The sequence below is a fragment of the Lichenostomus cassidix genome, chromosome 5 (assembly GCF_008360975.1).
Source record: "Lichenostomus cassidix isolate B80296 chromosome 5, HeHo_3.0, whole genome shotgun sequence".
Taxonomy (NCBI): Eukaryota; Metazoa; Chordata; class Aves; order Passeriformes; family Meliphagidae; genus Lichenostomus; species Lichenostomus cassidix.
The window spans coordinates 54,751,261-54,778,038 of NC_139486.1; the positions used below are offsets into that span (position 1 = coordinate 54,751,261).

Sequence of the window (26,778 nt, forward strand, 5' to 3'; positions counted from 1 at the left end):
CCTTTGCAGGGCTGCAGTATGCTAAATTGTGACTAATGGAGAAAACTTGAACAGAATGTTCTCAGATTAGGGTTGAAAAAAGAAAGTGGAAGAAATCTGCATGTCTTTGTACTGTTTCCAGTGCTTCAAACAGTAAAAATGGATTTTACTGAAACACTGGATGTGCTAAGAATAAACTTTGGACATGTGCCAATTACAAAAAATTAAAGCTCAAACAAACATCTTTTATGAGCACAGGGAAAACATTGCTTCCTGAAATGATTTACAGAAACTGTCTTGCAGCAATGATTATTATGGTTTGTGTTCAGTCCTGCTGCTTTGTGTTTCTTTATGAGTACAGGTTGGCCTCTGGTAGGAGCAATTCTGAAATAGAGAGAGGCTAAAAGCAGGTACTGGAAGACTCAAAACTTGTGGAGAAAATGAAAATCTGGGGTTTTAAGCCACTCATGAAGCTTTGGGTCACTTTTAGGCAGCTGAAACTGCCAGGAGACACTAGACTCTAAAATACAAAGCTCTCTGCAGCTTACCACGAAGTGTATGGACAAAAAATAGTTGCTGTGTTATTGGGTAGACGAATATAGAATAGTTAAAATAGAAGTGGTGATCAAAATGTTGTTTATCCTATTAGCTGCCCTTTCCAACTACTTTTTTGCCACGCTTGGGAAATCTGTCCTGTAATGATTCTGAAAAAAGAATACCACAAATGAATTGCAAAGCCACTATAAAAATTACCTGCTGCATATTGCAGCATGAAACTGAAAATGTAAAAAGATTGTGGTTACTCATTGAATAATTTTGATGAATGGTCCAAGGCTTACTCATAAGCATTTAGCTGCAAGTACTTGGTGTTCCAAACGTAATGTTTTAATTGGATGTACAGATGACATGATGAGTTTCACCTTGCTGGCCGTAATTCTTCCGGTGAAATTCTTGGTGAAGATGCCCGAGACAGCTTACTCTCCATTCAGCAGGAGTGCAAGGTCTGACTTGTTTCACAGGGTGCAATATTCATAGAAGGTGAGTAATACAATACTGGGAACACAAAGTGAGTTTCTTTTTAAGGGAATGAAATTCACTGCATCTTTTTGGCAGTGACTGTCTGCATTTACTTAAATGGGTGATGCAGGGCTCTAATGCTTTTAAATGATATCAGATCCTCTGATAAAAGACATAAGACTGCAGCCTATTTATTGTGATGAGACAGGAGTTAATAAGATTACTCCTACTCTTCAGTTACTTTTTCATCTTTTGCAGCCAAATGCTGGGGGTTTTGTTAGCAGGCAAAAGGAGGTCAGCTCATTTAAAGGGTGTTGATGCTAGAAATAAACATTTTTTTCCCTCAAGTGGAACTCTGAAACCTAGGCTCAATTACCCAACTGCCAAACCCCTGGTCTTTAAACCAGAATTGCTTTTAGCACTGGAATGCTGCATCCCTATAATAACCATTATATATGGTTATATATAAAAAAAAAAAATCCAACAAAACCCACTTAGAAATAATAATAATAAAAAAAAAAAGAATAAGTGTAATGTAAACCTGCAATAATTGTAATGTTTGGCAGAAGAGGGTTCAGAAATGTGTTAAGTGTGTCCAAAAGCACTGCTCGAGGAAGAATTTGTGGTGGAGAATAAAAACATAATTCCAGTGCTGTGTTGTGCAAGGTGCTGTACAACAGGGAGTGATTGTCACAAACCTTTTGGAGAGTAGAAGTATTGTGTGTGTGTGCATAGTTACTTGCTTTGTTGTTGAGCAAGCTTTTAGCCTAAAGGTAGCTACTCTGAGGAACAGTTTTGGGGTTTTGAAAAAATAAAAACAAAATAACAACACCAACAAACCCCAAACATAAAGCCCCAACAACGGCAAAAAAGCCAACACCAAAAAACTTGTCGAGGGAAAGAGTTAAAGCCATCTGCCTGAGAGCATTGTGTAAAACATACACACAATGTTGGGAAAATAAGCCAATTATGTGTGCTTCACAGGAGGTGGGGGACTGACCTTTGTGTATAATTAGTTCTTTTATTTAAAGCAAAGATTTTGAATAGAATAACTAATTAGCTGTCATAAATGGCAAATTGAAGATTTTGGCCAGATTCCTTGGGGAGTGTGGGAGGACGTCCCTCCTCCCAGGCCGTACTGTACGCTCTGGCTCTGCTCATTAGGGTTGTTTTTAGTTCTCCGCAGTGGTAATGAGGAGTGCAGCGGCGGCACTTCTCGGAGCCCCTCTAATAAGGCATGAAATGCAGGTGGAACTGAGCTGCCTTCAGCTCTTGCTGCCTTCTCCCCAACATGTGGGTGTAGCCCTGGGCTCGGTGGGAGACAAGGGGGCTGAGGGGGGCAAGTTGGAGTGGAGTGCAGGGGGGTCTGAAAAATCCTGGTGATATCACCTGTGTTTTATGCTCTGGACTTGAGTGTATAAAATACAGGCAAGCTGCAAAGCCTTGAGGCATATATCATTAGCTAGCAGTCCCCCCATTACTCTTTCAGACCAATTAACCTTTAGAGTTGCATTAGAGAAATTAGGTGGTGAACTTCCCTGCTTTCAGAAGGGACCTCTAGCTCTCTTGCAGACCAGAGCACTGTGGAGCCGTGCGCCGTAGGACCAGTGCAGATAACTGTTATTTAAAAGCTCTGCCATTTATGAAAAGTTCCCAGGCTCTCTTGGAAAGGAGGCTTTATGAACAGTGCCCTTAGAGGAACTGCAGCTGATTGCCATGTGAATAGAAATATCAGTAAAATGGCTTAGAAAAATTTAGAGGTGTACTTAGTGGACACTTGTGTTATAAAGCCGGCTGAATCATTTTACAGAAAGCCTCCGACTGAGCAGATACAGGCTGATTAAAGCTTGTTTGTCCGGCTGTGAATAAAGTTTGGATTACTCACTACAATAACAGCCTCTTTAGACACAGACATAAATTTCAGTATGTCCAGAGGTGGTGTCTATAATTTTTTAATGTGTGTTGGAGCTCTGAGCACTCAGAGTGGGTTTAGTTTTGTATTTACCAGCAGCAAGTCTATTAAGTTGTAAAGGGCAAAGAAGGGAGTGTAGGTAGCCAGAAATAGAAAGGATTCATCTACTGTTTCTAAGAAAAGAGAGCACTGGATGTCTAGCAACAGGAGAGGAGAGAGCAACTTGATGGTACTTTCAGAATTTGCCAATAATCAGTGTTCCCTTGTGATCCTGTATTTAAATATATAAGTGTCCAGCTGTTAATTTTTCTTGTTCTGCAATGCTACTTGTCATTTTCTAATCCTCGCCCATAGAGCACACATGGAATTTGTGGAAGGTGACCCCTTTGTTTCTTGACAGCCCCATGACACCACATGCCCCTTACCAAATTGAACTAGGTATCTTGTAATTTTTGGCAAGTGCTGGGGGGAAATGGCCACAGAGAAATGAAGCAGCATCACAGTCTTGCAGTGGGGAAATTTCCAAGAAGAAAGAGCAGTTCTCTAGGTGGTTTCTGCCTGCAGAGCCCAGGCTGTTTGAGTTCTGCTGGAAGGGGGAGGCAGGAGGAGGAAAGCAGTGTTTGGTGTTGATTGTGCCCTCTCTCTGCAAGCCTCTGACTGTGAAAAGGGTTAAGCTTCTGAGATGCTTCTCTCTTGTTGCTTGGAAATGACATGGCAAGTGTTCGAGGAACCCTTGCTGATCAAGTTTGGCAGTTTTTGAAATTTTGTTTCACGCCTTGCCTGCTGTGTCAACTCACCAGCTAATTGCAGCTGCAACTTTCTGTAGCGGTGTGTGTGCTCTGTGCAGACCGGTTGGTTGGGATGTCGGAGGGAAACCTCACAGCCCAAAATGTAATTTCAAAACACTGAACCTGACCAGCAGAGGCTGACCTTGCTCGTTATTATCTGAGTGGGAATAGCAGCTTTGAACATCATATGATCTCTGAAATGGTACCTTTTTTCATTAGGAAGCCCCCTGCTGAACACTGACCAAATACATAGCTTTTTTCCTTGCTTAAGGTACTGCTTAAAAATATATCTGTATCTGTTCCTTCGCTAGTTATTAGAAGCAAATCAAAGTGTTGCATTCCCCTTGCTTGCAGAAGGCTCTCACAAGACAGTGGTGCTCTTGCAGGAGTGAGGAGCTCAGATGGCTGCAGTGAGCGAGGGCTGCCAGAGCCACAGATGGAACAAGAACTGCCCCTGCAGTCAGCCCTCAGCCATCCAGGCCTGCTTGCCACAGGAGACCCTCCTAACCTGCCCTAAATGATCAAACCAGCCTCTCCCAATGATCCAGCCAGGGTTTCATCCCTGCACAGCCGCCCTTGTGCTTGCCGATGCTGCTGCTGCATTGGAACCCTGTCTCTGACTGAGGGCAGCTATACCGCTGAAAGGGCACTGCTTTCAAAAGTGGGGCTTTGGGAAGTCCCATCTGCCTCAGGATCTTCTACTCCTGAGTCACAGAGCTGATCTCAAGCCCCACCCATGCAGCAGCTCTCTTGAGCAGGGGTTTAAGGTGTGCTGGGTATCTGAATCTACATCTTTCCAGATGCAGGATCCTCATGTTGCCTACAGAACCTTGCAAAAGGATTGCATGGTGACACCCCTCCTTGTGAGAAATCCTCCTCTGCCTCTAAGGGTACACATTTAGAGGGCCTGTTTGAGGGGTGAATAATGACTTGCTGGTGTCTGGGGCTCCTATCTAAAAACATAATTCGCACATCTAGGTCCTGGTTTTCATAGGTGCGAACTGTTTTCTTTCATCACTGGTACTGATCTTACACAGCTTGCAAATGCAAATTCACGTGCTCGCCCTTCTCTGCCTCACGACAAGGCAGCCTCTTCTCACAATGTGCTGTTTTCCTGGTGTGGAGTTGGGAAGAGCATGGAAATTACTCGAGAATTCAAGCTTCTCTTTGCTATTAAAATGTATTTTGGGATTAAAAAAAAAAACCAACAAAAAGCCAACCAAAACAAAAAAAAATCTGTACCTAGAACCACGGGGCCACTTCCCTCATTCTCATAAGAAACTCTCACCAGGCACATAGCACTTCTGCATTCTGACCTCTGGCACCTGCAGAATATTCCACTTCTGATGCTTCCCTGTCTTCTCCCTCTTTGCAAAGTGCATGTGTGTCTCTGTGGCTTTGTATGTAGAATTTCTCTCGGGAACCTTGCGGGTTGCATATGGGGCAGTCTAACAAAGGTACAAATTTCCACTTAATTATTGCAGCTTTGTCAATGGTGTCGAAAGTTTGCTTGTAGAGACTTGGCAAGCAGGTTTTGAGTGTGCTGCAGCAGAGAGCAGGAGGGTTCTTTAAGCCTTTAGGGTTTTTGAATGTGACTTGGCCTGTCTCTGTGCTGCTGAGATGACTTTGATTACAGATGGATCAATACCTCGCTGTTTGTGTAGAGGTGTCTTAAGTGCTATTGTCGTCTGCTCGCAGCTCTGACAAAGCAATTATTACTGTGGGAGTGGTGGGTTTACATGTGCTGACCATTAGCCACTCTTGGGTCACCCTGGCTTTTAAGGAAAGCAGCAAATGTCACTTACTGCAGTGGCACTGACTCAGTCCTCTCTGGTTAAGGGACTGTTAATAATTCTATTATCAGTCTGCTACTTTCTGGGACATCCAGCGCTTCCTGCAGAAAGGGTGGATTAACTTCGTGTAAGAGTATATAACCATTGACACCTGCTACTGTGCCAAAGTGTCCCTTCTCATCATCTCTGCATTGGTTAAGCCAACAGTGTGCTTGCTACAGGCCCAGCATTGTCATTTTCAGTGACTGACACCAGTAAAAATAAAAATCATAACAAATTAAATCAACACTCTAGAGCAAATGGAATTATGGCGTCTCAGTGAGTTAATTTCTTCTTTAATCATTTCCTGTCCTCTTCCTCACCCACAGTACAATCCTTGTTTATTTTTCCACCTTGCCTATTGATTCCATAAAGTCCTCTCCAGCCTCCCTCTTAAACTGAGAAGGGTGACAGGTATCACAGCTGTGTCAGTGCTCAGCATAGCTGGCACTGGCTGCTTGGAGAAAAGGAAAAAGCTGGAGACAGCAATGTGTGGAAGGTGACCACAGCAAGTCTCCCCCAGCTTCCTGAGCTGAGTATGCTGTCACCACCTCACACCCAGCTGTCTCATGCTTGCTTTGCAGTCCCAGCAGGGGTTTCACAGGGAGGAAGAAACTCCTGGCTTTTTGCTGCCATCTCTAGCGATACGAGAGGAGGAAGAATGCTCTGCTTTGCTTAAGGAGCGTGGCTTCACTAGTGGCAGAAGGGCACTGGTGGGGTTATTCTCAGCAGTCCTCAAGGGCTTTGAATCACATCTATTTTGGAGCAGCCCCTGGTTGGCTTTCAGTCAGACCTCTGTCACCAACAGGATTCACAAGAGAGAAAAAACAGTGGCATACCATATCTTTTTATACCCACTCCTCTCCCTTCCCCATCAAACTTGATTCAGCCAACATGCTGGACTGGGGGGTACATGCAGTGATGGCCCTTCTGCTCTTTTTAATTGCCTGTGGCAGGCAATTAACAACACATGGGTACAGGTAATGAGGGGAAAAAACAAACACTGAAATTGCAGCCAGTTTATTCTGCTGCAAGATGTTCGTTAGAAGGAGTCTGGTGCGTTGTGTCAGTCCTACCCTTAGGAAAAAAGGGCTGCATTCCTGCGAGTGTCACACTCCCTCTTAGCCTGTGACAGCAGGTGAAGTTAGAATTCCTTTGACTGTCACCTCCATGCAATGTGAGCTCCTGGTAACGGCAGCAGCAGCAGTGTTTGCTCACAGCTGCACCCCAAATGCCAAGCTGTTTGGATGTCCTCTAAAGGCAGTGCTGTGTTTGCGTTGCAGGTGTGCCGATGCTATCCGTACAACCCAAAGGGAAGCAGAAGGGCTGCGCTGGCTGCAACCGAAAGATCAAGGACCGGTACCTGCTGAAGGCTCTGGATAAGTATTGGCATGAAGACTGTCTAAAGTGTGCCTGCTGTGACTGTCGTCTTGGAGAGGTTGGATCAACTCTTTACACAAAAGCAAATCTCATTCTCTGCCGCAGAGATTACCTGAGGTAAATAGAGGGACGCGCTGTGGGCTCTTTGCGAAGCCTCTCAGCGTGCTGCTGGCTGTCTGGCTGCCTAAAGCTCTCCTGTGAAAACATCTGCTTGTGCATGGCCAGCCCTGCCCAGAAGACACTGGAATTTCTTCCACTGTCTAAACAGGGCTTTTTATTTACACTTAACGTATTTTGTAGTCAGGAAGGTGAAATCCTGTTCTTAGGTGAAGGTAGGAGGAGGAGGTAATGACTTTTTATTATATGAACCAACGGGAACAAACTCAGCTTGCTGAGTAAATTAGGAAAAACTCTTAATTCTCCTTGCATATCTCTGGTGCTATACTCCTGCATATTGACTAAAACCTGACCAAACCTTTACCTTATCTTTTTCAGTCACAGTTTTTAGACAGGCTTCTAGCCTTAAGTAAGGTTCCTCCCAAGGGGCTCTTGTCTCTTCCCTAACTAAACAGAGCAAAACTCCAAAATTACAGATCAACTTCAAAAAATTTTTCTGTCTGAGGAAGTCAGCAGAGACCATCACTAACTAGGAGTTAGAACCATCCTGTCAGTGTGTGTCTGCAATACATAACAACACATGGGATTTTTTGCCTGGTGTGTATGGGGGTTTTGTGCAAAATACTTTATGCAAACATAAATGAATATTAATAAGACAGCAGGCCTAATGCAAACATTATTATGAGGGTCACACTGCAAAACACTCTGAGTTTTGCTTTGTTTTTCCTTTGGAAGAATGTACTTGATCTCCAGCTAATGTGTATGTTTTCTTTTATTTTTCCTCAAGCACTGATAGCATTTCCCAGGCAAGCTCAACCAGCAAAACATCTGAAGCAAAACAAACCCAACACGCTGTTGTAAGATAGGGAGGTAAAATGCCTTCTAACCTTGCAGTGTTCAGGGGCTGCCTAGATGAGCGTCAATGATCAGATGCTTCATGTGTTTCAATGTAAAACGTATTTCTGAAAATCTTCAGTAAATATTTTTCCACTAAACTTGATCAAACAAGTTTCCCCTCCTAAAGACAAGAGATTAAGCGCTGAGCCAAACAGAAGGACTGAGTCTATCAGCTGCCATGTGGGAGCTGTCACCTTGCCCTTGAGCCCAGCAGTGTATAGAGCATCCTGCTGCCACAGGAGGGTTTGAGAGCTGAAAATCTCCAGGGCACACATTAAATGTCCCAGCTGAAATTCTGCCACACGGGCAGCAGTCACAGGTCCATGCCCAGTTAGATGTTTTGGTGTGTCCCCAAAATCTAAGTGAGGACGAGCTTTGGTAAGGGTGAACACATCTGAGGGGGAAAAGACAGGAAAAGCTGCATTTGGAAAAATGGGACACGTGTGATGAGGAAAGAGTTAACCATCTTCACTATAATGAATAATTTTTGTACCTTCCTTTAGTCTGAGTATTTAATAATGTCACAAGTCACTTGGCTCTGGAAGCATCCTTAACCTTGTCTGTGCTGAGCTGAAAAAGATGAACTCCAGAAGGTTCAAACTTGACACAGAGATTTCCACCCCCAAATCAGTATTTTGGGTCTTCTTCTTCAGCTCAGCTATACTCTTTCCGTGTTGTGGGCATAATTCTGATGTGTCAATGAAGAATATTTCAGTTCTTAATCTTCCCTTTTTGAGGAAGCCTTTCATCACAGTATCACAATTGAGTCATGCTAGATACTATCACAAGTACCTGCAAAATCTCTCAGGAGAGCTCCTTCCAGGAACAGTTTTCTTTCCAGGAAGGACAGCTGCATTATTTTCTGAAGTATTTGTTTGTACTTTATCTTGTTTGCACCCAGCTTGCCAAGTGATCCAGGTCTCTCTATCTGTCATCTACCACTTCATTATTTATCACTTCTCTTGACTTTGTTATTTGTGGTCTTGAAAATGTGTTGTGTTTGTGATTTTTTCTTTTTTAATTTGGCCCTAAAGATAGATACTCAGCTTTCTTCTGTGTGTTGCAGAACCCTGCTAGAAATACTGAGCTGGACAGTGTTTCCCATTTGCATTTGCTTTTTGAGACCTATGAGCAACCCCACATTTTGTCCATTTAATAAGCACCATATTGATTTTGGTTTATTCTAGTTTCGTAACAAAAATAATGTGTGGCATCAAGTCAGACATGTTACAGTGCCAAAGGACAGCTGTATTGATGCTGTCAGGCTTAGAAGAACCTTTTTATCACTGCAGCTGTAGAGCACTTCTTTCTCACCTTGGTTTATCCCGAGAATTGCTGCTTTGGGATGGAAAAGCTTAAGCTGTGATTTTCTCAATGGCCCCTAGATGATATGAATTTTCTGGGGCACACCAGAAGCCTGTGCTGGAGATGGAAAAGAAGCCAGGCATTGCAGAGCCCAGGAAATGGCCAAGTGCCAGCTTTGAGAAGAGAGGGCGATTCATGACATGAACCAGGGAAGGCAGTGGTTGGAACTTGAGCTTTGCCATGGCCATGTAGCTTCTGTCACAGCAGTTAAATGTGGTCTCTGAAACCAACTTCTGTGCCTGAAAGGGGTCTGGTAATACCTCTGTCTCCATTTTTGGAGTTAGAATAGTTCCTGTCCCAACAAGGGAGGAGTCTGTTGCTTTCTGTGCAGCACAGTTAAACTGTGGAGTGAAGGCTTAAGTAGCCTTTGTATTAAATATTTTCCCCTTACCTGAATTTAAGGGTCTTAGAGCTTTGACTGTTTTAGTTGGGAAGAACAGAATAATTGTCATATCCCAGGAAATTTGATGAAGACTGGGATGGAAGGAATAACATTAGTTCTGCAACAGTGTTGTTAATTAGCCCTCAGCTATTTAGGCAGCTTTATAGCTATCATGGCTTGTGCTCTCACTAATAAGTAAATTTAGTTAATACTGTGTTTTTGGAGGGGTTCTGCTGGACCCCTGGCTTCTGTTCTCCTGATGCTAAGGAACCCTTTCAGGCTCCCAGGACAGGAATAAGGGCATTGCTATGCAATCCCATGTTTATAGAAGTATAAAGCAATTGTTTTACTTTAAAACATCTTGTGTTGGCTTCTACACATAATATTTCTTTCTCTCTCAATTCTAACTATTAGTTCTATTATTAGAAGGAGCTAAAGTTGTCATCACAATCTTCTCTGCTGTCTGTTCCCTCCTGGTAATTTGAATTTTTCGTCTTGGAGAATTAACTGTTCCCATCATTATATAATTCCTTCACATTAGTAGTTTTAGAGTCTCTATCCACACTTTTTTCACTTGTTAAACCAGTCACGATGTTTGGTCTACTAGTCAAATTTTCACTGAATTCACACCTAAAAATAAGTTTTCATACTTCACACAGTAGTTGCACCATAAAAGGAGCACTTTACCTGAAAAACAGTCAGAAGAATTCATTCCAGGGGCTCCTGGAATATTTTGCTGTCAATTTGCAGGTCTGGGACCCTCGTGTGCCACCCCTCCTAGGGCAGGTGTCAGTGAGGCATGGCCACTGCAGGGACTGGGGATAGGGATGGGCTGCTGGCAGAGGGTGGGGACAGAGCACAGGCAGCTCTTTCCCCACTGTGGCAGTGTGCCTTTGGAGCTGGCTTTGTCTCAGGCCTTGGGAGCACTTGGGGCATGCTGATCCTCAGTGGGTTTGCAGCAGAAATCTTTCCAGTGTGTTTCGGGAGCTGCGAGCAGACCAGAGCCTGATCATTTGTTTCAAAAGATAAACTGTCGTCATTGCTTGTGAAGGAACATTTGTTAACCTTCACATTTCATAAAACACTTTCTTGCTCATTTTTTAATCATGAAAGATGAAATTGGATCTCGAGTTGTTATCCTTGTGGTATCACCTCAGTCTCCAGCTGTGTCTAGATGTATCTTTCAATACATTTCGCCTCAGCAAATAGATTTACCATTTGTTTCATAATCACAGCTCCAGCATTCCTACCTCTAATTATTTTTGATAAGCAAACGCTATTGAAGGAGCAGCTTCTGGGACAGAGGAGCTTAGCATGCGAGCTCAGATGGCTCCTCTCAGCCCCCACGCAGCGCTGCGTGTTTGTTCCAAGGCGTAATTAAACATTCACCAGGCTCCGCTTCACAGGGATGGGCTGGGTGTTGCATCAGGATTTCCCGTGAGGAACTGACAACTTAAATTTCACTGTGAAGTGCTGATGAAGAACGTGATTTTTCCTTTTTACTCAGCATGGTGCCCTCACACGAGCAAAGGCGAGTCGGGCTTGCTTTGAGACGAGCAGAACTGTTGCTTCTGCGTGTTTGATATGCTGGTGTTGGCAAAGTTTTTCATCATGTAAACTGATTGGGGCCTTAATTAGACTCCAAAGAAAGCTCAAAACCTGCATTAAAAAATGATGGTGAATCAGTAAAAGAGAAGTGCTTTCCGGGAAGCCCTGATGCTGTTCTCAGTGGGTTTCATGGCAGTTGTTTTCACCCACTTTCCCACATGTTTGGATCAGGGCTGCAAACCCTACACAGCATCAGTGCTGCAGCCTGCACCTGGTGTTGGTGCCTCCAGGGAGCAGAGTAGCCCTGTCATCCCTCAGGACTGTCTGTATCACAGAGGCTTTAACTCCACCCTTAGCAGCTCCTACTTCAGATGAGTCACATTCTCAGTCCTGGGCTTTTTGCTCCACTCCAAACACCCTGGCACATTGATTCTGTCAATGAATTGCTTTAGGAGCCCTTCAGGTGAAGTGTTCTGTATCTGGCAAATGTGCAGGGTTTCATTTTCTTGTGGATAAGAGCGGTGATCTTGCACAAACATGGGTGCCCTGCTCTGTTGGCACAGGAGGATGTGGACAAATTCCTCCTCCTGGTGGCCTTCCCTGAGCCAAACCATTAAACCACGGCAGGATGTGTGAGCACAAGCCTTTGGGAACCGAGCTGTGTGTGTCCCAACAGGCAGAATTTAAGTTAATCTCCCCAAGACATCACTAATACTAGGAATGTGGCTTTAACCTGCGGAAGCTGCAGCACCTTTGAAGCAGGAAGGAGAGAATCTGGGATTTTTTTCCCTCCGGAGAAGTACAGTGTGCACACACGCACCAAGAGCATGCCCTGCCGGATTTTCAAGGGACATGTTTAGCGTGGGAAGGAGAGGTGTAAATGCAGGGTGGCTGAACAAATGGTGTCTGCTCAGAGCCTAAAAATGTCACTAAACCGAAGTGCTGCTCTTGCATCGCAACAGGGAGCATCTTGCATGCTGCATAGGACACTCTCACTTCTACACTTGGTGTCTGTACAGATTAAGGAGGATTAATTAGGCTCAAAATACAGTGTGTCTTGGCAACATTGCTGTGCTTTGTGATGTTAAAGTACAGATTTTATTTTTTTTTGCCCACAGTAGCTGGTCCAGGAGTTTCTCACAGCCTGTGCCCATGCATGGTTGGTTTGTTTGCTTTTTGTCCTTTTTTTTTTCCATCTCCACAACTTCTCACTGAGGAGGAAAGCTGATGGAGAGTAATTCTGCATGGCTGTGGTACACTAACATGGCTCTAGCACTCTCAGCTATGCAGTTTTGTGACTACTGTTTAAACTCTCCTAAGAGGACATTGTTGCACTTGTGTTCAGCAGTGCCAGAGCCAAGATGGACTTAAGGTCAGCAGCTTCAGTTACACCAAGGGAAAGGCTGGGGCAGGGGAGGAAGACTTGGATTTCTCCTACCTGCTAATAATCCCAACCCCTCTGTAAATATCCACTGAAAATATGGAGGGCGAGGCCAGAGGAGTAAAAACAAGTAACAAAAACAGAGGAGTAAAAACAAGTGAACATTCAGATGTGTCCTTCAACTGAAAACAGACTCCCTTGAGCAACCTTGAAGTTCACGCCCAGTAATCTCTGAACCAGTGCGGTCACTTGGCCAGGGGCTGTTTTGTACTGGTTCAACTCCCCCTGCTCTGCTGTCCTTGAATGCCAAACCCTTTGGCATGCAAGATGTAAAAATTCTTTGGGATTGAACTTGAAGGCTTCATGAGAGGACAGCTTGACCAACTTCATTAGTATCAAAATGCATTTCCTTTCCTTCAGCTGACATGACTTCCCACTGCAGCACTGAGAGCAGTGTCCTGGACAGGAGGGTGCACCAGCTAATACGTATTAGCTGTGCTGAATCTCCTATCACTGAGGTTTTCTCTAATGTAACACAAAGGATGACTACAGGAAAGTTATCTGAAGTTGCTTTACAGCTTATTGCTTTTCTCTTTTTAAGTAATGTTCAGGCTTTCCCTGCATTTATAGGTGTATTCAATACTTTGGTCCAATCTCACTTGTAGCTCAGCATATTTCTAATATCCACAGATGGGGAAAATACTGATTGCAAGAGCCATGCTCACAGAAAAAACAGTTGTTGGTTTGTTTCAAAAGGTAGGGGCAAAACTTTTCCATGAGGATGACTTTCAGCTACAAAAAGCAAGTCTTGTTCTACAGCAGGTTCTGATGAAAGGAAGAAATAAACAGCAGCAGGCAAATAGAGGTGTATGGGAAAACCTATTTCACCAACTGGCTGGAGAGGATATGAGCATGGAGTTCCATAGCGCTTCAAAAACTTGTGTATCTAGATAATCTGGCTATATAAAATGTGGAAAAATATGTAGTTGTACACAATCTCTACAAATGTAGGTATTTATCTGTAGGTAGGAGTTTAGTCCTCTTTCAGTTCCTAATTCTTATCTTTCAGTGTTGACAAAACCTTTTTCTGGGGGAATTATCAGTCTCGACTCAGCTGTGTGAATTTTGAACTAGTTTTGTTCTTGTGTTTAAAAAAATCCAATTGACACTGCCAACCTTTCCTTTCTGTACCACTCATTATTTATATGTGCCTGTCCTGCTTCCTCTTTTTTTGTCTCCTGTGAAGTCAACAGCTCCAAAATTTTTACTCTTACTGTAGAGGGAAGATTTTCTCCTCCTTTTTTGATTGCAAGCTGCTATCTAGTCAGACACCAGGCTAGAGGGGGCGAGAAGAAATGAGGACTCTCTCCTTGAAGGCAGTGACTAAACCAGATTGTTGTTCCTAGTGGTGACAGAAATAGGCAAACAGGTTCTCAGTTTAGCCCCCCTGAACATCTTGGTTGAATGAAAAATCTGTTTAAAGGTGCTGAACTTAACGTGTTCATATGAGAAGTTTCTTACTGTTTTACCTACAGTGAGGACCTTTTACCATTCTTTTTTTCCCCCAAAAAAACCTCTGCAGGGTGCAGTGACATTACTATGGTTTGAGTTAACTTGAGGTGTACTCGCAGAGCTGTTGGGGTCTGGATCACCATGCAGAAGACTCCTCTTTAGCCCAGACAAGATTAAATAAAACCCATCCTTTGACAGTTGCCTACTGCTCTCCCTTTTCCCATTAATTCATTTGCATTCAGGGCTGCTCCTGTATGCCAATTAGCTTTAATTTTTACTATACACACTGACATCAATAGCCAATGAGAACAGGGCATAGCAGGGTTTTTAGTGTGCCCATAAACTACAGAAAATTGTCCTTGGACAAACTCCTGCTTTTAGACTGGATGACAACAATAGACATGGTTAAGTTCAGGCTAAGAGCCATTAAACATAATTACTACCACAGGGTAAAAGTTTAATTGTGCTAAATTTTAAATCTGCATAGTCTATGCTTATTTACAAGCTGGCTGGGTCTTCCTGTTACATAAAGGGGAATAAATCTGTACTTAAAAATTGTTGCCTTTTAACTTCAAAGGGAAGTGAATAAATAGGGTTTTTAAGGAGAAGCAAAACAACCCCAAACTGAAAACTTTCTGTATTTCCAGCTTCTTTTATGCCAATGGCTCCAAGCTGGTAAGTAGAGGCTAAACATCTTCTGATAGATTTTTCTAATGCGCTTTAACTTTGTGTGTGTGAATGTGTGAGAGAGTGTTGGATCTGTTACGAAGGTGTCTGGGGGACAGAATGCAGATCAGTTTGTTCATGTGGGGTTATTTTAAATTTAACCACAGATGGGGCTTGGGGCGGAAGGTTTTTCCTCCTGCTCCTTATCTTCTCTCCCTCCTTCAGGAATGTTAAGCTTCCCACTTCAGAAAGTTTTAGCTCAAGTAGCTTCTGGATCAGGAGATATCAGAGGTGGCAGGTTTTCTACAAGCAACAAGAAAAGGCAAAAGACTCTGTTCATTTTGTGTTTTCTTCCAACAGATTTTAAAAAAGTCGTGTTCACCGCTCTACAAATCACAATGTATTTTTAGAAGTACGGTGAATACATGGGGCTCTAAATCACTCCCCGAAAAGCAGATTAAAATTAGGAGGTGCTAGAATAAGTGTGAAATGTTCATCTGCTGGGAAAGGGAGGGTATGGAGAACTGTGAAACTTGATAGAAGAGAAAAAGATTAGCACACTGACTCGCAGGAAGCGACGTTATGTAGACATTAGAAGGCAACACGATTTCAGCTGGACAGAACATAAGCTTCAGATCTTATGCAAACAGTCAAAGCTGTTTAACAATTGGTTTACCCCCCAAACCCCTGAAAGGAGACAGGTGAATACGATGCCAAATACATTTTTCATGTTTCTTAAGCTAACTGTTTAAATAGTTAAGTGAACATCTGTCCAAATTTCCCCATCATTTCCATTTAGAAAAGTCTCCTATTTGAAGGCTGAAGAAAAGCACCTGCTTAACAATGCAAATGGTGCTGTCTGGGGCCCCTTTATTTTGTTTAATCTAGATTGAGCTCCACACAACTGTGATGCTAATGAATAATGGATATTTTATACTTGTGCATGTAGCAGTGCTGGGCACAGAGCAAATCTAGGATTAACCTCCCAGTTTCCCTGCCTAATGCATTTGACTCATTTTTTTTGAGTTTGCTGTGACTTGGGTACTCTAAAAACGGATGCCTGGTTTTATGGGAAATGGGAAAATCCTGGCAAAAGCTGTCAGGCTTTGCTGTGCCCAAGTGGCAAGGGGATGTCTGTAGTAATGGCTTGATTTGTGAGTGGGTGCTGAATGAGAGCCAGGGCGTTCCAGGGTGGAGACCTGGACGCTTTTCAGTGCCGCATTTTTGCAGTCGGGTCTGCTGGCGTTAGGCAGCCGAGGCCATGTCCAGCTGCCTCCCCTGCCTCGCCTGCCTGTGGGGGCAGGAGCAACAGGGGTCAGCTTGAAGGGAGAAAGGGGCTGCCTTTTGCTGCTGCAAATTATACAGCTGGGATTTCATTCTGCCTTTCAGTCCTCAGATGATGGAATCGTAGGGGAACAAATGTTGGTACTCCCTTTGAGAGTTTTCTGTCCTGCACGAGCGTTTCTGTTTTGGTTTGCATGGTTTAGCTCTCAGGGAAAACACAGAGATGTTTCTTCATAGGAAGGCCTGGGGTTTTCCAGCCAGGCCTAATGAAAGCCCACTTCTAAAGAAAAATAAAAGTGGGCTTTCTTACAGCTGGAGAGCAAAGCTGACTTCAGGAGCACGGCACTGTAGGAGGGTGGGAGAGTTGTGCGGCGGTTTCTATAACACTGCTGGGTGTTTTAATTCACAATTACTGGCCAGTAATAATTAGTATTGATTAGCTTGGCAAATTGCAGGTTTAGAAATTGGTTATAGATTTTCCTGATGCTTCTCATCTGCGTGTTGTGGAATCAGCCAGAACCAATGGGTTGAAACAAACCATGAGCCCAGATCTGTCTGCGGGCAGCGGCGCGTTGCGTGCACAGAGCTAATGGCCAGCAGGAATCATACGTCTTGAGGCTCATTGCCCCCAAAACACGATTTTTATCATCTTCCAGGCAAAGTAACTCACTGCATGCCCGTTGACCAGAGGCTTGGGTGAAAGTTGGTTCTGCCAGCCCCTGGATCAGTGCCCCTGGGCGGTCGGTGTGGCTGTGACACCGCGGTGGCACCGTGCCCCTGGCACACACGGGCTCTGCAGGGACACCTCGGGCGAGGGCGCCGGGCAAGGATGCTGCAGTCTTGCTCGAGTCCCCCGGCGGGAGCTGTAACAGCAGCAGACATCTGTGGAGACAGATAGTGAAAGCCAAGATGAAAATGGCAAAGCTTCCAGTGCTGAAGGGCTGTCCTGGAGGAGCGGGGAGCTCAAGTGGAACGGCTGAGCATGCTGTTCAGGCCGCCGTGGAAGGGCTTAGCTGGCTCCCGGGAGGGATGGGGAGGCAGCAGAAGGGGGGCACAGCCGGGGAGAGGGCTTGCTCTCTGAGATGCCTTGCAAAGCACTGTGCACTCATTGCAAGAGAAATGGTGCTTTTTCTTTTTAAACAGCAGGTAAGTGAGGTTCTTCCTGGGCTCTGCCAGGATTGGCAAAGTTTGCAGGACTTCTTGCTGCCAGCCTATTCTTCCATCAGGCTGTGGCCAAGCGGAGCAAACCCATGTGGAGCAGGATGGGCAGCTCCCAGCACCTGCCCCACTGCTGCAGAGAGGCAGATAGTTTTTGACTGAAATTTTGTGAGCCCCAAAATAGTGCTCTAAGTGTTTAATGCTTTTCTCCATTAGACAGCAAATTAGCCCTAGGCTCACAAACCAAATGAAGTTTCACCTCGACGATCGGAGCCTGCTCACCAGGCAGTTTTATCCCAAGTTCCCGCACGCTGGTTGGTCAGTGAAATGGAGACTGCAACTTCTATTTATTGGTGCAATACAGTATTTGATACTGCTAATTACACTTAATTAGTCCTTCCACCATTTAATTAAAATGGCTTCTAATGATTGTGCTTCTTTGGCAGGCTCTTTGGTACCACCGGGAATTGTGCTGCCTGCAGTAAACTGATCCCTGCCTTTGAGATGGTGATGAGGGCCAGAGATAATGTTTACCATTTGGACTGCTTTGCCTGTCAGCTCTGCAACCAGCGGTGAGGACACAGTTTTTGTACACACAAACTAATTTATACCTTTGCCCACAAAACAGGGGAAATGTTTGATGCACGCTGCCTCTCCGGGGCTCACAGCCTGCTGGCAGGGCTCGGGCTGACCTGGGTAATGCATGGAAATACCTGTAGCCCTTTTACTGCAAATCCCCCTGGAGCTGGTGGGAGTTGGAGGGGCAGGGGGGAGGACACAGACACAGACTGTACACAGCACAGCTGCTGCTGAATAAAACAAACTGCTCCGGCGTCCTTTCAGGATCTATCCTCTTTGCAGAAGGCAGAACATGGAGAATGGTCCTCCTCTGGCAAACTGATGTTATCTTGCTTAAATCACATTTCTGACACACTCAAAACTGGGGATGGAAAAGAAGAAGGATAAAGAGAAGGGACAGGAAGGAGAAAAATACTCTGGCTAAGCCCTTTGCAACACTAGGAACAAATCCCTTTAGTTGTTGTGTAATTAATCAGGGATCTTGGTGGTATAATTTTGTGTGGGGCTGACTTGTTTCTGCTGGGTTTTACCCAGTGAAAGATGCACATTAAGGAGTGTAATAAAGGGTCATGCACAGTGTTTTCACTTGGACTACCTGTAGCCAGCTGAATTTGGGAGGGCTCTGAAAAATCTTCCCAGCACCATGTTTGTTGATCATCTTAGGCAGAATGGAAGCCCAAGAACCAGATGTGATACTGTGTCACCTTCTGATGCATCCATCTATCCATTCTTGTCTAAGATAGACTTGAAGCTGCTTGCTGTTCTTACTGCTCGTTTAGTCAAGCTGCAGTGACTGCCGGAAGTCCAAGGCTGTGCTGGGGCTCCTGTTCTGGATCTGTGGTTGTGTTTCCCAGAGATGAAACTAGCATGCAGTGCTTCATGCATGCTAGGTATGAGAGAGATAACAAAACTTCTGGGAAGATGGAGAACCCAGTTCTGTACCAGAACTTCTAAAAGCCTGACTTAAACATTCCATGCTCACTCTAGAAAAGAGTCACAGAGGGATCTCTCATGGAGCAGCCATACATGTTAGGTGTGTGAATTCAAACCCCTGCCAGCTTCTCCCTGTACTTAGGAGAGCCTGTCCCATTCTCCTCGCAGTGGCTTAGCCCCAGAGATGAATTTGGTGTCAGAGCACAGAGGAGGCGGATGGGGTGAGCCTTTGGAGCAGAGGTGGCTTTACTCGCTGGCTTGCTGAAGGCGGGGGCAGTGTTTGTTGGTACAAAACTCCCATTAATGCTGTCGCCTCCACGGGCGCGGTGGCAGTGCCGGGGCGGCAGTGACATCTAGTGGCTCCTGGCCTTGGGCTCTCTGCGGAAGCCACGCGGGATCTTTCAGTTGCCCAGTCTTGTTTTGTGACTCCTGAACCCTGAGCGGATCCCTTCACTCCCCGAGGGGCTGCTTCCCCACTGCTACGATCAGCAGGACTCGGGAGTGTTGTGGGTGCTGCCAGGATCAGCCCCCAGGATCAGCTCTCTTCATCCTGCTGATCATTCCCAGGCAGGAGAGGCTTGCTCCCAAACTCCACGCCAAATCTAGGGCTGGAGCATCTCAGATGTCCACCCAGGCAGAGGCAAGTGACAGCTCTGAGCTGCACAGGCAGGAGTGCTGGTTGGCCTTGGAGTCTGAACGATGGATATCTGTCACCAAACCCCTACTTTACCCTTCTTCTCTCCCAGAAAATCCTAGTGCTGGCTAGTTTGCATTTTCACTATTTTTTAAAAATTTCACCCTCTATTTCAAAGGCTCCAAAGCACCTCTCTCCCTCCCTTCCCTCTTCAATTGCCAGCACTGTTCTGTGCTCAGTGCAGTGTGGTCCTGCTCTGCCCTTCAGACAACCTCCAGGGGCTGTCACTGCCCAGCAGGAGAGCACAGGTAATCCCCCTTCTCTGGCAGAGTTGTGCCATGATGCACAAGGGATTTGCTCAGTTTGTGAGGAGCTGAGTTGTTCTGAAAGATGGGATATGTGTAGATTCTTATTTTTGGCTGAGATCAGAGGGCTACAAGTTTTTATGACTTTTGTGACATATTCTGTAGAAATTTTGGCTTCAAAAGGCAGAGTGGAAGTGGTCCTGTAACAGACAGCACTGGATGCTGAACTGAGAACAGTGAGATTAAGTAACCCTAAAGTCAAAATAGCAGAGGTGGATGCCAGTACTGGTTCTGAATTGGAAACCTCACCTGAAACCCCTTCTTGTTCTTCAGCTCTGAGAAGATTTGATGATGAAGAACTTTCCTTAGTTCTCTTCAAGCTTGCTTGCCCTTCTCTAGCTGAATTCTGCATAGAGTGCTATATCTATCAGAGCAAAATCTGTAATATTTTTACCAAGTGTGCAGTGTTTTCATTAGTTTCATTCCCTAAAACATCAGGTTTACAACAAGTCCTGCATTATTGCTCAGCCCACAATGCTTTAAACTGTTCCAAAGTCGTCATGGCCATGGTAGAGCTGAATAAAAGCTGGTCACTGCTCTAACTAGCTGATAAGTCAGTGTTACAAGGGTTGCAGGAAATGCAGCTGCTTGTTGCCATTATTTGAAATGTGGGTTTGCTCAGAAGAAAAATCACTCTCCAAGAAATGGCAGGGTAGGTTCAGCACCTGTTTCTCATTGCTGCTGGCTGGAATTTGATCACCCAGATGAGCTCTGCAACATCCCTGCTCCAGGCATGGGGGCTGGCAGTGTGAAACTGGGCCTGAAGTCACCCTGTTCAATCCTCTGTCTCCAGTTGTGATGCAGCAGCTGAAGAGATCCCAGTTTACTGGTGGTTTTGCAGGACTGGCAGCTGGAAAGGGTTGCCTTCCCAGTGAATCAAGCCCTTCCCCAAAACTTCACATTAGGCTACCCCTGGAGAGCATTTCAGTTCCCATGTGCTTGTAAACACAGCCACACACCTACCCCACTTCCAACTCCCAAATTCACCAGCTCCTCTTTGGCTCCTTGGGACCCAAACCAGGTTTAGCAAAAGACAGCTGTTGATGATGCTGGTGGCAAGTGTAATTTTTACATTTCTCTTCCTGGAGGTTTACATGGCAATTAAGGTGGGGATAAGTAAAAAAAAACAAGCAGCTACACAGCTGTTATTTATTGTGAGTAAACCTGCTGGTGGGGAAGGTGGTCGTAAGGATAGTGTGTGCAGTACAGTTTTTAGCATAAAAGCTGTTAAATTAGGAATAATTTTTATCCTTTTAATATACAAAAAAGGTTGAATTTCAGAACCACTAGAGCATGTACCACAGAGGGAAGAAGATGGAAGGTCTTCAGTGAAATCCTATAAAGTGTAAACCAATGCTCAGTTCTCTCTCTACCAGCCTGGCAAGTTAATCAGCTTATTTGCAGGTGTCCAGTTGGAGAAAACTTGTGCCCATGTTGGGCCTGTAAAGGAGCTCTAAAATTATCAGTCCTGTTCTTTTAGTAGAAAATACTCAGTTTTATGGAGATGCTCTGCCTGAAGCTGCCTGAGTTCCAAATGATGAAAACACTTTAGACAAGGAGTAGGCAGTGCCAAAGCTCTGCCTGGGAGCAGGGGAAATGGGCATTTGAGGTCTGCTAAGTCTCCAGAGGATGGGGTCATCTCCAGTGATCTTCCTTCAAAGCCCTGTAGATGTTTGGCCTTGCCAGAGGCTGCTACCTGCCCTTTCCTCTCAGTTCAGAGCTGCCTTGAGGCACAGTGCCTGACCCAGGGTGTCTCTCTGCTTTAGGGACCTAAGGCTGATTTCAGACTCAGCTCTTGGGGCAGCCTGTGCTCTGCTCTGTCACTGCCCTGCCAGTGTGATGGACAAAAAACAGCCCCTAAATTGGGTGCAGAGAACATTATTTGTTATCTTAAGAAGTAAAGATTAGCTTCTGATTCCCAGGCAAGCAGGCAGGGCGGAAAAAAGCTATTGGCTGTCAATTCGCACCTCTCAGATCTTATATGGGGAACTTTTTTGACCTTAATGGTCAAATAAAATTGTTAAATATCACAAGCTTCTCTGTCAACTTCAAGACAAACAGAACAATTTACATGGTATATAGAGAGCAGTGCCCTTCGCTCAATGAAGATAAAGGTTAGGAGTCCAGCCACCGAGAAATTTCTATTTATTGTTCAGCACTGTACACAAGGGGGTGAGGAAGGACTTAATAGCCAGTCCTTGCCTGGAAATTAGTGTAAATACTGCTTCACCCGAGGGAGCTGTGGAAATGTGGATACCAGCAAAAACTTCAGCTAGGCTCTGTGTAATATTGCCCACTTGATTTCCTGTTTGGAGAGCTGACATCTCTTGTCTGCAGGGACAAATTTCCCCAACTGCTCCCAACCTCCTCCTGCAGCTGGCACAGGACCCCACAGAGAGAGGGACAGCAAAACCCTGGGATGGCAAGGGGAGAAGCACACAGGCTTTTTGCAGTCTGACAGCACTGGCAGAGCTAGAAGTGAAATTCTGCTCACCAGAGTCGCCTTCAGACCCAAACTGCCTCAAATTCCCCCCGTTCTAACGCCTGCTCATAGCCACACCCACTAATCCTGTTTTATCTTCCAGATTCTGCGTGGGAGACAAATTTTTCCTGAAGAACAACATGATCTTGTGTCAGATGGACTATGAGGAAGGGCAGCTGAACGGGAGCTTCGAGTCCCAGGTTCAATAACAGCCCCTGCTTCGCTGGAGCACTGTGGGATGGGCGCTTGGCCGCACGAGCAGCGAGGGCGTCTGTCAGCTTGCCTGCAATATTTTTTTAATTCTTGGTCCAGAGAGGACTATATACATTGTAGTACTTTTCCCCCCCAACACAAAGCAGTTACAATTTTAGATGTACAGTTGTGCCTGCTTAGCTGAGCACTGCATTGCCTGTATGTTTGTGAGTTTTTGGGGTCTGGGGGAGGGCTCTGTACAGTCTGTTTTCTGTATATAAACTGGAACATTTATTTTATGAAAAATGTAATGCAATTTTATTACTGGTGTGAATTAAAAATTATGAATGTTTCCTGGTCATCTTTGCTGTGGTTTCTTCCCCGTTTGGCAAAAAGCCTGCATTTCATGTGCTTTAGCTGAGCAGACTGTTGGAAACGTGTGCATAGATCCCTGGAAACTGCACGGATCACAGCAGAGGCAGGTTCTCACATAACAACGGGGGGAAATGCTGCTGCAGGGTTGTGGAGACTTATGTCCAACCACCTGCTTCCCTGTGCAATGGGAGGGAACAGGCTGGGGCAGCTGATGGCTGGGACCATCAGCATCGCTGGCTGCTGTGCCGTGCTGAGCTGCTGGCTGAGAGGCTCCTTGTGGATTCAGACAGAGCATTGCCATGGAATTCCTGCCGGCTGGCTGATCCGGTGTGTCCCGTCTGGGCTGAGAGGAACAGGCTCCCTTCAGCCCTGCCAACAGGTGCCTGGGCATTGATCAGAATATTAATTTCAAGGCTTTGCTAGGCAGTGGGAATTTCCCATGGGGCATCACTTGTCCAGGTCAGAGCTGCTGCGAGAGCTGATGTCAGGGCTGGGACGTGACCGGGCGCTGATGCAGCAGATCCCTGCTCCCAGCCCTTTCTGCTTATTCTGTGCCAGGTGCTTTGACCTCCCATGCAATAAAAGCAATCGGATTTGAAGCATCTCCCAGAGAAAAAATTCTGAACTGTGTTCCTGCTGCGATGCTTTGTGCAATGATTTTCAAGGTTATGCAATTCATGTGCAACCCACTGGACTGTATCAAACACATTTCTTTGTATAGTGAGTGTCACTTTAATATAGTGCACCAGTAGCTGTAAAGGATGGCTGCAATTCTATTTATTTTGTCTTCTTGCTTTTTCTTAGATTTACCCCCCTTTCCTTTAATAAATAGACACCGAGCACTTTTTTTCTGATGTGACTTAATTGGTTGCTGGTCCTGGGTCGCTTGTGTGTGTTCTCAGAATTGCAAATGCCAGATGCAGTGCAGCTTGGTGCTGCTCTGCCTGTTGCATGAAATGCTTTTATGTACACCTGTGCTGAATAATGGCTAAGCAGAAGCAAACCACCAGACACTTGGCATGCTTCAAAATACTGCCTGTCATCTAGAGCTACCTCCGACACTTGGATTGATTGAGTGATTATTCTTCACAAACAGATGTTTTGGGTTGGGAGACCCATTATAAAATGCATGGCTTTTTATCCCCATAAACATGGAATAGCAATTAAAAAGCCACTTACAGCTGCCTATGGATATGTGGTGTTTAAACTGCTGTTCCATTTTAGTGCTTCTTGGGGTTGGGGGAGGCTGTCCTTTGAGGAACCCTAGAGTTGATGCTCTTTTTGTAGAGGCTATCGGAGGCAGCCACCCTGGGGCTATGGAAGGAGCAGCTTGTTGCCCAAACGTTTCAATTCCTAGCTTTGAAATGGGCTGCCAGACAGTCACTGCCTCTGTGCACATCAATCCCTGTGCTCAGGATTGATGGCTCCCTGCCTGCCTGCCCGTGGGATTTGCTGCAATTCAGCACACAATGGCAGCGCAAGGCTGCTGTGCTGTGCTGAGGAAGGGAGCAGTGAAACCAAACCCAAACCACTCACCAAACAAGCTGGTGGGGCTGTTCAGTTCCAGGTCACATTCTTAAGGAGAGTTTTGGTACCATTGTGAAAATTGAGCTCTTCAGAGAAAGGTACCTTAGTTGCACCATGGGCCATGACTCAGGAGCAGTGGTTTCCCATTTTCTCCCTGCACTTCCCTTGCTGTGAAATGCAAGCACTGCTCCCCTGCTGGGCTTCAGGGGCTCCATTGCTGATGGACAGCCCTCATGATTTGTCACCATAGCTCCAGATCCAAATCCTGATGCCTAATGAGGAATTTCATGATGCTGTTTCATGCAAAAACCCCCCAAAACCCCAGCTGGCAACTGGGTGGGTGGGAGGAAATTCTGGGGCAGGAGACACAACTTCTCAGTGCTGAATGGGGTATGGCAAATGTCCAATTGCCTTATATTTTAAAAAAAATTACAAGGGAGAAATTGTGCAGCATCTGTATCCTTCTGTGTCAGCACAGCAGACAAGGCCTACCTCCCACAGCCTGTGCCCCAAAGGGCCATGGAGGTGGGATCCCTTTTAAAATAAAAATCCCAGGAGGACAATGCAATCATGAATTCTTGTCTGAACGCTGCAAATTTGCTTAATAGAAACAAGTGCTGGAGTGCAGACCTGCTGTTGAATAATCGCTTCCACTCTACGGAGCAGAGCACGGAAACCTTTTGATGGTGTTACAGTCATCACTTGGCATAAATATTCATTCAAGGAATCAGAGCAGAGTAAATGGCATTTTAGCCGCTAATCATTTAGTATTAGCAGATAGCCTTTTTACTGCTAAAGATAACCACTGCTTAATCAGTTTAGTGACCACTGGCATATAGTATGACATTTAAGCCTGTGCCTCAGTCCCTGCGTTGAGGACACTGCTGCTGGTGACCCCTCTGCCCAAGCCTCCATCGCTCCCAATGTCAGCCCAGCTGCCAACTGCTCTCAACTGGCTTTAACTTCTGCATTATCTGCCATTTGCCTCCTTATCTTAGATCAAAGAGGAATTTTAAGTTCATACGACAAATGTTAAAATCTAGGATCTTCTGTCTCTTTTTCTTTTTGTGGTTGGGGCTAATGGCTGATCACAGCACAGTCTGATTTCAAGATTAAAAAACAAGCCAGTATTTAAAGGCAATCAAAATCTTAGGCTTCGTCTCCATTCATCTTTAATGCTGGTGTAATTGCTGCACAGATTCTGGCTCTTCCTGCAGACTTAATTTATTTTATTTTTGGAGCATGCCCCTGTCTGTCAGAGGGATGTTATACTTCCCTGAGCAGCATTAGCGCTATTGAGCACTCCGCCACCGGCAATCCAGCTCACCCCATTTCATATCTTGCCAAACAAGTTAATCTAATATTAACAGCGGTTTGTTACCTCGTTGTTAGCTTAATTTACTTTACAAGAAATGCTATATTTGCATTTCATCCCTCTGCCGTTGGCTTGTGAGCCGCGCTTCCCAAGGCCAAGAAGGGGATGGCTCGTGCCACTTGGTGTGGCACTGTCACACGGGGGAGGGAGCCATCACCCCCGCCAGGCATCTTCCCTAATTGGCCAGGGGGGATGTGGGGAGCTGGGAGGAGGATTTGGAAAGCCACAGAGCAGGTCCTGGAAATGCAATATTGAGAGCAGCACGAATACCGCTGCTGCTCTTCCAGGAATAGAGCTGAGTCAGAGACAGCAGCTTTCCCTGGCGGCAAACATATACAGTAAATGTCTTCAGTATGGAAATCAGCAGACGAATGGGCACAGGGCAGACGTCTGCAACACCAACAGGTGCCTCAGGCTTTCAGGGAGTGCTCCCACGCCAGGGACTCCCCAAGGTCTGTCTGTCTGTCTGTCCACCAGCACTTCCAAATCGCTGGGTGGGGGAGCTGTGAGCAAAGTCCTCCAAGCAATCACTCAAAAGCTCCTTTTCCCAAATGATCCAGCAGCCCCACGGAGCTGTGCCAGCTGCTGTGCTTGAAGGGTGGTGGGATGGGGATGGGGATGCCCCATCCTGGCCATGGGTGACATCAGTGAGCTGGCACCTGGGGCTGTCCCCACTGAGCCTGGGAATGGGGAGCTGTTGGAGGTGGAAATGGCTTTCCAGTGAGAGCTTCTGACTTAATTCTTCATTAGCTCTCTGTGTGTCCCATTACTGAACACTGTCCTTGTTTGTAGGGAGTGTTTGCCCTTGTTTGTTGTGTTTTTCCTTCCCACCTGCTCCAGCAACTGCTGCCCTCTGCTGCTAGAACGAAAAGAATGACTCCACCCGTGTGTCTTGCTCTGCTTTTCATAGAAAAATGCTGAAGGATGCCAGGAACAGCTCTGGCCAGGCTGAGACGTCTGGAGAGGCAGTTGTTTGGTGGTGCTGAAGAAAGTCTTTAGAGTGAAGGTCTGAGAGAAAGCCAGGCTGGAAGGACCAAACCTGGAGAAGCAGGGGGAGATGGAGAGGTGGATTAAAGCAGGACATCAACTACAGAAGAA

General features: G+C 45.5%; 1 protein-coding gene across 6 annotated transcripts in view; it reads left to right on the forward strand.

Moving 5' to 3' along the window:
* Nucleotides 1-22,764, forward strand: part of LMO1 (LIM domain only 1) — a 61,210-nt gene extending 38,446 nt beyond the window's left edge. For all 6 annotated transcript variants that reach the window (XM_085063187.1, XM_085063181.1, XM_085063185.1 and 3 more), the window contains 3 exons: nt 6,812-7,025; nt 17,665-17,790; nt 22,315-22,764. In XM_085063187.1, the coding sequence (XP_084919313.1) occupies nt 6,820-7,025; nt 17,665-17,790; nt 22,315-22,420 (438 nt within the window). In that variant the 5' untranslated portion in view covers nt 6,812-6,819 and the 3' untranslated portion in view covers nt 22,421-22,764. The remainder of the gene's footprint in view (nt 1-6,811; nt 7,026-17,664; nt 17,791-22,314) is intronic.
* Nucleotides 22,765-26,778: the final 4,014 nt, after the last annotated feature.